The sequence below is a fragment of the Erythrolamprus reginae genome, chromosome 3, assembly GCF_031021105.1.
Source record: "Erythrolamprus reginae isolate rEryReg1 chromosome 3, rEryReg1.hap1, whole genome shotgun sequence".
Classification (NCBI taxonomy): domain Eukaryota; kingdom Metazoa; phylum Chordata; class Lepidosauria; order Squamata; family Dipsadidae; genus Erythrolamprus; species Erythrolamprus reginae.
In genome coordinates this window covers 17811511-17824431 of record NC_091952.1, presented here as the reverse complement: position 1 = coordinate 17824431, position 12921 = coordinate 17811511, and the positions used below count along the sequence as shown (strand labels likewise).

The following is a 12921-nucleotide window of genomic DNA, read 5'->3' as shown; positions in this document are numbered from 1 at the left end:
TCCCCCTCACACTCCTTTCTTCCCTCCCTCCCTCCCTCTCCTTCTCTCTTTCTCCCTCTCTCCCCCTCCCTTACATTCTTTCATTCTGTTTCTCTTTCTCTCTCTCTCTCCCTCTTTCATTCTTTCTTTCTCTCTTTCTGCCTTCCTTCCTCCCTCCCCCTCACACTCCTTCCTTCCCTTCCTCTTTCTTTCCTTTTCTTTCCCTCATTCTCTCGCTCATTCTCCTGCTTCCCCTCCCCCCCCCAAGCACGCGCGCGCACACACACACACCACTGTCCGCCTCCTTCTCTCAAGCGTGAAGCCGGGACCCTGCCCTCCTCTTGAGCAACTTCACCCATCCAACCATCCTCAGCAGAAGCGCCCGGCCTCTCCACCGTCCGTCCCTCAGCATTGCCCAGCCGTCGCCTAGCAACGGAAGCCGCCGCCGCAGCAAAGCCCGACGGCGCGTCTCGTCGCTGCCTTGTGCCTCGCCGGCTCGTGCCTGGACCCGAACCCCAATTGAGTGCGACCATTAGTCTTCCTCCTGGTTGGATAGTTCGAAAAAAAAGCCTCGGCCATGTCCCAGAAACACAAGCTCAACTTCGTGGCTGAAGCTCAGATCTGGTAAAGTGGCCACTGGGCTCCCTCCCCTTCATCGCCTCCTTTTATTTTCCTTTTTAAATTTCCCCCTATTTTGCTATGGGGTGGCTTCGGGTATTAATAATAATAATAATAATAATTTATTAGATTTGTATGCCGCCCCTCTCCGAAGACTCGGGGCGGTTCACAGCATAACAGCAATACAATATAGATACAAATCTAATGTTAAAATTTGTTTTAAAAAATAATTTTAAATACATTGTTATTTTTTAAAAAACTTATCTACTAACTGCCTTTCCCCAGTAGCAGCCTTCATATGTGGACTTCAACCCCCAGAATTCCCAAGACATCCAAGCAATTGCTAAAATTTGGGGAGATGAAGTCTTCACATGAAAGTGTCAACATGGGTAGGGCACAAAGTATTCTGAGGGAATGAATGACCTCCAGGTGGTGTTGATTTGGGATTCTGAGAGTGGAGGTCCAACATATCTGTGGACAACATCTTGAGGAACACCTTGAAACCATCTCCCGCCATAGTGGGAGTAGTCTCCAAGCTTTAGATATTTATTCTAGAGTAGTAGATGCTTGGGACAAATTTCCAGCATATGTGGTTGGTAAATCTACAGTAACTGAATTTAAACATGCCTGGGATAAACATATATCCATCCTAAGATAAAATACAGGAAATAGTATAAGGGCAGACTAGATGGACCATGAGGTCTTTTTCTGCCATCAATCTTCTATGTTTCTATGTTTCTATTCAGGCACACGGTAATTAGAATTCTTTAATGATCAAGTGTGATTGGACACACAAGGAATTTGTCTTTGGTGCACATGCTCTCAGTGTACATAAAAGAAAAGATACATTTGTCAAGAATCGTGAGGTACAACACTTAATGATTGTCACAGAGTACAAATAAGGAATGAGGAAACAATATTAATATAAATGGTAAGGATACAAGCAGCAAGTTAGAGTCACACAGTCATAAGTGGGAGGAGATGGGTGATAAGAACATTAAGAAGACATAGAAATAGTAAAGGGTGTGCATAAGTGCACCAGTGTGCCTTCTATCCCCTGTCCTATTGTTTCTCTCTTACTGATAACATGTATATAAACATTGTTATATCTTTGTATACTATCAATAGGTACTTGACAAAACAAATAGTAATGCAGCCTTAGAGAATTGTTTGACAGTAATGTGGAAATTATTTGTTTAGCAGAGTGATGGCATTCAGGGGGGAAACTGCTTGTATCTAGTTGTCCTGGTGTGTGCAGTGCTTTATAACTATGCCCTGGTCAGACCACATCTGGAGTACTGCATCCAGTTCTGGTCACCACACTTCAAAAGAGACATGGAAACTCTGGAGAAGGTGCAGAAAAGAGCAACCAAAATGATTAGGGGACTCGAAACCAAGACTTACGAAGAGAGATTGCGGGAACTGGGCATGGATAGCCTAGAGAAAAGGAGGGCCAGAGGGGACATGATAGCTGTATTCAGGTATATGAGGGGTTGCCACAGAGAGGAGGGGGTCACTCTATTCTCCAGAGCACCAGAGGGACGGACGAGGAACAACAGCTGGAAGCTGACCAAGGAGAGATTCAACCTAGAACTAAGGAAAAACTTCCTGACAGTCAGAGCGATCAACCAGTGGAATAACCTGCCTGCAGAGGTTGTGAACTCCCCAACTCTGGACACTTTCAAGAGGAGATTGGACTGCCACTTGGCTGAGGTGCTTTAGGATTCCTGCTCAGGCAGGGGGTTGGACTTGATGACCTACATGGTCCCTTTCAACTCTAACAATAAATAAAATAAAATAAAAATAAATAAAATAAATAAAATAACATCGTTTTGAGCGTAGGAGTTGAAATAATTTATGTCCAGGATGCAAGGGGTCTATAAATATTTTTACAGCCCTCTTTTTGACTTGCGCAGTGTACAGGTCCTCGGTGGAAGATAGGATGTCAGTAATTGTTTTTTATCTAATTCATGTATTTCTGTCCCATGTTTATTCTAACCCCCTTGTGGCTAATTTGTATTGGACTGATATATGAGAAGATACCACATGTCTGTGAAAGAGGATGGTGAAAGGCAATAAGGCTTTAATGCAGACTGAGGAATCATTCATTATTCCAGTGTCTTCTTGGGCTTCTCAAAAAGTTGATGCCACAAATATAAATACTAATTGTCTTCAAAATGGTACCTTTCAGAGGTGCTGGCTGTAGATTAGGGACATCCAAGTTTAATTATGTTCCAATACCAAACCTGAACATCTGGCAGTCACAGAATTTCCTAAAGCCACAGAAATTTTATATGTGCAGATACCAATGCATACACTCATGTTCCTTCCCACAAAAATCTGGGTGACTTTTCAAGGAAAATGAAAAAGTGCTTGAATATGACACAGTTTTGTAGTATTGCTCTAGTGGTGTCGGTTTTATGGCACAAAAGTATAGTTATCACGAGAGGCAAAAAGCTGTTTTTAAAAGTGACAGTATTTCACAGAGAGAACCAAAGTCAAAAGCTTACTCTTCATTCAAGATTCCGGCTTCAATGTTTTAAGAGCTCTTGTTATATATTCTTTCTTTTTTTATAAATTTCAAAAGGCAACAGTGTAAAATCTTAGCCAGAAGGCCACTCAAATCAAACTTTCTTTTTAACAATTGTATTGAAGAGAAATAAGTTTAAAAGATTGGGTTGTTCGGAGTTCATGTTTTTGAATTTTTAAATGATCTACCTGTTGTTTTCCAATATTATATAGATATGTTTGTTCAAGAATGTACTTCTGTTCAAAGAGAGGCATAAAAACTGGGTGAAAAATGTAGCGTGTACCTGAGAAAACATCATACAGTGGTACCTCTACATAACTACTTAATTTGTTCCGTGACCAGGTTCTTAAGTAGAAAAGTTTGTAAGTAGAAGCAATTTTTCCCATTGGAATCAATGTAAAAGCAAATAATGCGTGCAAACCCATTAGGAAAGAAATAAAAGCTTGGAATTTAAGTTGGAGGAGGAGGAGGAAGAAGAGGAGAAGGACAGTTGCTTCCCAGAGCGAAGGGATCGTTTCTTTTCTCTGGGCACTGGCAGACGTTTATTCCCTCTCCAAGTGCCCAGAGAAAGGAAAACGCTTTGTTCACTCTGGACTGCCAAAGCCTCCTCTGGCAGCCCAGAAAAGCCCAAAATGGCTGGGATTAAAGGGGGAATGGCAGGAAACTGGCCGGGCCTTCGGGCCCCTCTCAAATTTCCTTGGAAATGTTTCTGGGCTCGGGTTCTTAAGTAGAAAATGGTTCTTAAGAAGAGGCAAAAAAACCTGGAACACCCGGTTCTTATCTAGAAAAGTTCTAAAGCAGAGGCATTCTTAAGTAGAGGTACCACTGTATTTCTCTCCATTGCCTCTAACTAGAGCCACCTTTTAAAATCTGGTATCCTCGATTTATTTGACTCCCTATAGAGCAGTGGCCCTCAGGACCCCTTTGGGGGTTGAATGACCATTTCACAGGGGTCGCCTAAGACCAGGGGAGAAGACAAATTTCCGATGATGTTAAGAACTAAAGCTTCTATTCTGGCATCTTGGAACATATTTTTACAATCCGACTAATCAGGCATTTACAGTAGGGGTGTCCCTCTGACCTTCCTGCCAATCAGCTTAAAGCTCTGTTGGGAGAACTGGCACTAGACTTATAGTTGGGGTGTCAGCACAACATGAGGAACTGTTTTAAGGGGTCGCGGCATTAGAAAGGTTGAGAACCACTGCTATAGAGCAATGTTTCTCAACACTTTGATGACTTTTGATGGGTGGACTTCAACTTATTTATTTATTTATTTATTACTTAGATTTGTATGCCGCCCCTCTCCGAAGACTCGGGGCGGATCACAACATGTGGAAACAAATCATAAATAATCTAACAATTTTAAAATGAAAAGATTTAAAAGACCCCATATACTAACAGACATACACACACACAAGCATACCATATATAAATTAAACATGCCCAGGGGAAGATGTTTCAGTTCCCCCATGCCTGACGGCAAAGGTGGGTTTTAAGGAGTTTACGGAAGGCAGGAAGAGTAGGGGCAGTTCTAATCTCCGGGGGGAGTTGGTTCCAGAGGGTCGGTGCTGCCACAGAGAAGGCTCTTCCCCTGGGGCCCGCCAACCGACATTGTTTAGTTGACGGGACCCGGAGAAGGCCCACTCTGTGGGACCTGATCGGTCGCTGGGATTCGTGCGGCAGGAGGCGGTCTCGGAGATATTCTGGTCCGATGCCATGAAGGGCTTTAAAGGTCATAACCAACACTTTGAATTGTGACCGGAAACTGATCGGCAACCAATGCAGACTGCGGAGTGATGGTGAAACATGGGCATACCTAGGTAAGCCCATGACTGCTCTCGCAGCGGCATTCTGCACGATCTGAAGTTTCCGAACACTTTTCAAAGGTAGCCCCATGTAGAGAGCATTACAGTAGTCGAACCTCGAGGTGATGAGGGCATGAGTGACTGTGAGCAATGAGTCCCGGGCCAGATAGGGCCGCAACTGGTGCACCAGGCGAACCTGGGCAAACTCCCCCCTCGCCACAGCTGAGAGATGTTTTTCTAATGTGAGCTGTGGATCGAGGAGGACGCCCAAGTTGCGGACCCTCTCTGAGGGGGTCAATAATTTCCCCCCCCCCCCCAGGGTAATGGACGGACAGATGGGATTGTCCTTGGGAGGCAAAACCCACAGCCACTCCGTCTTATCCGGATTGAGCTTGAGTCTGTTGACACCCATCCAGGCCCCAACAGCCTCCAGGCACCGGCACATCACTTCCACCGCTTCGTTGACTGGGCATGGGGTGGAGATGTAAAGCTGGGTATCATCCGCATATTGATGATACCTCACCCCATGTCCTTGGATGATCTCGCCCAGCGGTTTCATGTAGATGTTGAATAGCAGGGGGAAGAGGACCGACCCCTGAGGCACCCCACAAGGGAGAGACCTAGGAGTCGACCTCTGACCCCCCACTAACACCGACTGCGACCGGCCAGAGAGGTAGGAGGAGAACCACTGAAGAACAGTGCCTCCCACCCCCAACCCCTCCAGCCGGTGCAGAAGGATACCATGGTCAATGGTATCGAAAGCCGCTGAGAGGTCAAGGAGCACCAGGACAGAGGATAAACCCCTGTCCCGGGCCCGCCAGAGATCATCCATCAACGCGACCAAAGCGGTTTCCGTGCTGTAACCGGGCCTGAAACCCGACTGCCGGGGACCTAGATAATCGGCTTCTTCCAAGGACCGCTGGAGCTGGAGCGCCACCACCTTCTCGACAACCTTCCCCATAAAGGGAAGGTTGGAGACTGGACGATAGTTGTTAAGCACAGCTGGGTCCAGGGAGGGCTTCTTGAGGAGGGGGCACACGAGCGCTTCTTTATAGAGTGATGGAAAAACTCCCCTCCCCAAGGAAGCGTTGGTAATCTCCTGGGCCCAGCTCCGCGTCACCTCCCTGCTGGCCGAAACCAGCCAGGAGGGACACGGATCCAGTAGACAGGTGGCGGAACTCACAGCTCCAATGGCCTTGTCCACTTCATCAGGTGTCACCAGATCAAACTCTTCCCAGACAGGTGGACAAGTACGTGCCCCAGTCACCTCGACTGACTCGTTGTCAGTCGACTCTGTTTTACAATTGGAGTCGAGGTCGGCCCGGATCCGAGCGACTTTATCAGCAAAAAACGTGTTAAAATCCTCGGCACTACTCTGTAAGGGCTCCCCAACTCCCCCCTGGTTAAGAAGGGAGCGGGTCACCCTAAACAGAGCGGCCAGGCGGGATTCCGCTGATGCAATCAAGGCGGCATGATACACGCATCTTGCCGCCTTGAGCGCCACTTTGTAAGTCTTAATAAAAGCTCTTACAAGTGTTCGGTTGGATTCAGACCTACTCTTCCTCTATCTCTTCTCAATTGCCACAATTCCCCAGCCAGCCATGCTTGTCAAAGCTCATAAAATCTACTATAGAGTATTTTATGGTAATTGTAGATTAGTAATTTTAAATAATTCAATTTATTAAAGTTTTTGTTTTCTCTGCTTATTGCTTTTATTAATAATTGAAAATATCTCTTTTAGTATATTGATATACTTTTTTGGTATAAAGCTTGGGGAGAACTGATAATCACTATCATTGATAATCACTATCAATACAAGAGTATTCTTGTATCCTACTGTATGCTACATAAGGCATGGGTATGTTTGAGACAGGTAACCTAGCCAACAGGTAAAAGGCATTATGTAACTGTCTTAATTGCTCCGAATCATGATGAGCAATTGTGATTGATATCCATGACCGACTCTGGTGACAACCATGGTATAATGACGACCGTAACTGAAAGAGTATGTAGTGAAGAGTATGAATTAAAGGAAATTAGACAAAGGAAATAGTTTCATAAAAACATTACATTACTAAGAGAGAGAAAGGGGAAGAAAGGAAAAATGTGATCTTGTGTTATTCAACCATACAATAATGTGAAATGTACTGAAGCTATAAGGTTATTTAAGAGTGAATCAACTAAATGATGTCGGGAAGTATGAATTAGCATCATCTATATTGTTGGGAGTATGGATAAAAGTAGAAGATTATAGAATGTATGATGGTAATGAAAGGTAACAAGGAGCGATTTATGGGAAAATATGCCACATTTTATATTAATGGAAAAGAAAAAGGTTATTTTGGTTGATGGGTGGAAATAAGGTGAGAAAGGGGGGTTTTTTAGTCATTGGTAAGTACTTTTAAAAAATAGTACTAAGGTTTCATACAGAACTCTATACTTAGGAAAAGGTCTCTTTCAATTACATGGTTTAAGTAAATTCTGTTTTGTGTACACTTGGCATAGGAAGAAATCTAAATCTAAAAGCATGAATCATTTGAACTTTTGTGATGACCGGCTGAGAGAATTAATAAAGAAGAATGTTGAAAGGTTATGAATGTAAGACCGACTCTACTTTGGTAGATATATTGGCAGGAAATGGACATAGAACAAAAAGAAGTAAAAGAAATGAGGAAAAAAGTAGAAAGGTTGTGTGAAGATAAAATATGGATCGTGTTTGAAAAATTATTAGAATATAAATACAGTGGTACCTCGGTTAATGAACGCTTTGGTTAACGTACTTTTCGGATAACAACCAAAAATTTTGGATACCGAACAAAAATTTGGATAACGAACAGAAATTTTTGGTTATTATTCGAAATGTTACACCCATTCTCCCTCACTCCAGCCCCCCATGCCCATATAGACCTTACCAGCCACCTGCGGACACATCACATACTGCTCACAACCCATTAGATGTCACTATGGATGAACATCATCAACTAGACAAGAAGAGTGTTAATTTCTTAGGTTTGTATAGTTTATCCAACTTGCCAGAACAACCCTGGGCAATTTACAATAAAAATATAAAGCAGGGAATTAAAAATAAAGCTATAAACAGAAAGCCCAACAGAATAAGCAAAATAATAATAGCACCTAAGACCCATCAACATATACAGTATCTCACTCAGAGGTTTTATGCTCTATAGAAGCTCATCTTAAATCTGTGGTCCAATGCTTGGGGGGATGTTCCTTAGGGTTTCCAGAGAGACAGAAGAGTTGGGACTGTCTGAATCTTGGGGGATATCCCATAGAGGAGGCATGGTGACAAAGTAGATAGACCCCCCTGGATCTCACTGTGGCATTGTTTCATGGAAGTGACCTGAAGCATGATTGCTGTGCTGGATTTTATGGGACAAGTAGAGACGTTTGGAGACAGCCAATCCCCATAGGTAGCCCAGCCTTGTGCCATGAAAGGCTTTGAGAAGGATAACCAAAACCCTTGAAATGCATCTGGAAGCTTATAGAGAATCAGCAGGTGTTAAGAACAAAAAGAGAGACTTGAGCTCTGGAGATCTCCCCTAACGTAGGAGCCTTAGGCTATAATCTCTCATTCCCAACAATGCCAACTGGGAACAGCCATGGAGGAAAGAAAGAAAGCCAATGTAGGACTGTATACCCAATTCTAAATCTTGAAACTGGTTCAGAAGATAGATTTGCAGAGAACAAAGACAACAGACCAAGTTTAAAGGAGGCAAAGAAAATGCAAAGCGATTCCGATGGAAATATAACACAGTTATGCAAGTTTTCAGAGTTCCATAGTTTTGCGAGTTTGCAAGGGGCCTCCGCAAGAGTGAAAGTAATTGAGAATGAACATGTTTCAGTGATTTAGGACAATGATGGTGAACCTATGGCATGCGGGCCACAGGTGGCATGCGGAACCATATCGCAGGGCACGCGAGACTTATTTATTTATTTATTTATTTATTGGATTTGTATGCCGCCCCTCTCCACAGACTCGGGGCGGCTAACAACAGTAATAAAACAGTACATAACAATAATCCAATACTAAAAACATTTAAAAACCCATTATATAAAAACCAATCATACATACAGACATACCATGCATAAAATTTTAAAGGCCTAGTGGGAAAGTGTATCTCAGTTCCTCCATGCCTGGCAGCAGAGGTGGGTTTTAAGCAGCTTACGAAAGGCAAGCAGGGTGGGGGCAATTCTAATCTCTGGGGGGAGTTGGTTCCAGAGGGCCGGGGTCACCACAGAGAAGGCTCTTCCCCTGGGTCCCGCCAAGCAACATTGTTTGGTTGATGGGACCCGGAGAAGACCCACTGTGGGACCTAACTGGTCTCTGGGATTCGTGCAGGAGAAGGCGGTCCCTGAGATAATCTGGTCCGGTGCCATGAAGGGCTTTATGGGTCATAACCAACACTTTGAATTGTGACCGGAAACTGATCAGCAACCAATGCAGACTGCGGAGTGTTGGTGTAACATGGGCATATTTGGGAAAGCCCATGACTGCTCTCGCAACTGCATTCTGCACGATCTGAAGTTTCCGAACACTTTTCAAAGGTAGCCCCATGTAGAGAGCATTACAGTAGTCGAGCCTCGAGGGGATGAGGGCATGAGACTTTGCCATCTTTAAGCTCCAGTGCACGCCAGCTGATTATCAACCTTGGGAAAGGCTGTTTCATCATCTGGACACTCGAGAGAAGCTTCCCTGGAGCCCTGGAGGCAAAGAAAAACCCCTCAATGGACAAACCAGAAGTTCAGGAAAACGCACTTCCAGTTTGCCATTATGCTGGTTTTTTGCACTCCGGAGGGTTCAAGGAAGCTTCCTGAAGCCCCAAAGTGCAAAAATCAGCACAATGGGCAAACCGGAAGTGTGTTCTCCAAACTTCCGGTCTGCCCGTTGTGCTGTTATTTGCATTCAGGAAGCTTCCCTGAACATTCCGGAGTGCAAAAAACAGCACAACGGCAAACCGGAAGTGCGTTTTCCCAGACTTCTGGGAATTATTTTCACCTACCAGGCTTCAGAAAGACCTGTGAGCATGTGCGGGGAGGGGTGCATGGGGGCTGCACATTCACGGGGGGGAGGGAAGGAGCGTGGACATGTACATGCATGCTAGCATACCCATAACACCCCTTTTGGCACGTGAACCAAAAAAGGTTCACCATCACTAATTTAGGATGAAATCCCCCACTAAAGAGGCTGAAAATTTGGGTGTGTCTTAAACTCTGAATGTAGCTTTTTCGAAACTGTTTTTTCAGCCTTAACTAAGCACTAACAATTTTCCTGGCACTTACCAGCTTGAAGGCTTTTTTTAAATTGCTAATCTCTCCTAAGGAGGTTTTTTTTCCAGCCCTAAGTCATTGCAGGCTTTTTTCATTGTTACTTGTTCTGAAGATTGTTTTTTCCAGCCCTAATAAGGTGCTAATAATCTTCCCAGCTCTTGCAGGCTTTTTCACTGCTAACCTACTTATAAAGGAGACTTCTTGGACGAGACCTTTGTGGGGCCTTTCTTTTGTAGATGCCCTATGATGGCTCAGGCTGATGATACGTTTGACCTCTCCCTCAGACTCAACCTGGTCAGCCGCCCACAGTATTTTTGTGGCTTTGCTTAATTTTGAAAAGCAATGCTCCTTCTCTGCCACCATTTCCTTCAGGATCATGTCCCTATCTTCCCGGCTCGCAGACTTTTTCATTGCTACTCCCTCCAAATAATGTTTTTTACAGTCCTATGTCTTTGCAAGCTTTTTTTCATTGCTTCTCCCCCAAATAAGTTTTTTTAACGCCATAACCAGGGGATAAAGTAATGTGAAGCCGAACAGACTAAGGATGCTACTCAGATGAATACCTGGTAGGCAGATTTAACCACCACCCCTCCATTTTCCTCCCCAAAATCTAAGGTGCATCTTATACTTGGATGCATTTTATACTCTGAAAAATACAGCTATCCATGACTGGGCTGCTAAATTGGAACTACTATCTTGTGTATGTTCTGTCGGGCTCTCTAGTAGACTCCTCCCAAAAATTCACAGGTACAAATTTCAGACACACACGTTTGAAAATTCAAAACATTGTTCTTTATAATGAAAATTCACTTAAACTAAGCCCTCTTTTGGTATAGCAAAGAGCACTCATCTCCAAACAAACTGGTAATTTGTATAAGTCCCTTATCAGTTCTGTGATACTTAGCTTGCAGCTGTGAGGCAATTCACAGTCCTTCTTTCACATAGTGAAACACACTTTGTTCTGGTTTAGCTTCAAAGCGGGGGGAAATCAGCACACAAAAGGTCAAAGTCAGTAAAGCAGTCACGAAACACAACGATCAGATAATCCTCCACAATGGCCAAACCCACAGGCTGCTATTTATAGCAGCCTCACTAATTACCACAGCCCCACCCAACCACAGGTGGCCTCATTTTCTTTGATAATAATCTCTCAGTTGTTGCCTATGCATCACTCTCCGCATGCGTGGCTGTATCATTAACTCTTGTTCTGAATCCAAGGAGGAGCTAGATAATTGATCTCCTTCTGAGCTGTCTGCCACACTCTCCTCCTCCCTGTCACTCATGTCTTCTTGGTCAGAGGAGCCTTCAGCAGCAGATTCCACCGGGGAGGGGGCAAAACAGGCCTGCAGCACGTGGATGTCTCCCCCACATCCACAGTCCTTGGGGCAGGAGCTGGGCCAGAGCAAACCACAACAGTATATAAGCATAAAAAATGTTTTCCTTACATCTGGAAATCTATCCTTTATCAGCAGCAGATGGGAAAGAAAAAAAATGAAAGGATTTCTTCAACAAATTAGGTGATGAGTAGTAACATTAAGTAATAATTATTATTGATTTATTTTTGTCAGCCTCCTTCATGTTCTCTCATACATAGAGAGAAATAAACTCTGGCTAGGGGATTCTGGGAGTTTAAGTCCGTACCTCTTAAAGTTGCCAAGTTTGAAAAAATTCCACTCTAAGTGAATCAGGAGAAAGAGAAGCAAAATAACATATATTTCTGATGTCATATTTCCTAAAATACTATTCAAACTGCAGTCAAAGCTGCTTTTGCATCATCACTCAAGTAAAATGAAGTCAGATATAAATTAAAGGCAAACGTGTGACTACAAGCTGGATCATAGGTCAGGAAGTTAACCCACTTACAATCTGCTAAGCGCTTACTTCAAAATGTTTCATGCAATTGCTTTAAATTTAATAAGATGTAAATTGCTGCAACGAGACTCACATGGGCAAAGAAAAGGTATTTTAATAAAACTTGCAAGACTTTTTTTTATATATGGTTGTTTCTTCACCGATCGGAATGATGTATTTTGATGGCAGAAAGTAACAAGTTGACTTAATCTACTAAATTCTTCTCAAAGACTTGAGAGGAAAATATCTACAGTACAGCATGCAAGTATAGCTTCAAAGTTAGGAACCAACACATTTTAAGGCTCTGCTTGACCAGGGGAGCAATCTAAAGGGTTTAGTTAGATGACTGCCAAGTTTTACCAACACTTTTTTTTTTTTTGGCTTGGAATAGGAAGAATCACATTGAAACAGAGCGGGAAGCTGCCCGAAAATGGCCCAGTCGCTGGGGATTTCTGTTAACCCCACTTGAGGAGGTAACATTCATATTTGTGTAGTATTCATTTATGAAGGATTGATATATTTCATGACCTATGAATTGAGTTAGGTTAGGGTTAGGAATAAGGAACAGGTGACAGATAAGGAACATTAAAGAAATCTGGATGTCCATGTGCCGCCTCTATGTTTGAGACAGGCAAGATTCCCTTGGGTACCACTTAGAAACATAGAAACATAGAAGACTGACGGCAGAAAAAGACCTCATGGTCCATCTAGTCTGCCCTTTTACTATTTCCTGTATTTTATCTTACAATGGATCTATGTTTATCCCAGGCATGTTTAAATTCGGTTACTGTGGATTTACCAACCACGTCTGCTGGAAGTTTGTTCCAAGGATCTACTACTCTTTCAGTA

General features: G+C 43.4%; 1 protein-coding gene across 1 annotated transcript in view; it reads left to right on the top strand.

Moving 5' to 3' along the window:
• Positions 1-300: 300 nt before the first annotated feature.
• CIMIP1 (ciliary microtubule inner protein 1) overlaps positions 301-12921 on the top strand; it is an 80521-nt gene continuing 67900 nt past the window's right edge. The window contains exons 1-2 of the mRNA XM_070744561.1: positions 301-603; positions 12464-12545. Of these exons, the coding sequence (XP_070600662.1) occupies positions 557-603; positions 12464-12545 (129 nt within the window). The 5' untranslated portion in view covers positions 301-556. The remainder of the gene's footprint in view (positions 604-12463; positions 12546-12921) is intronic.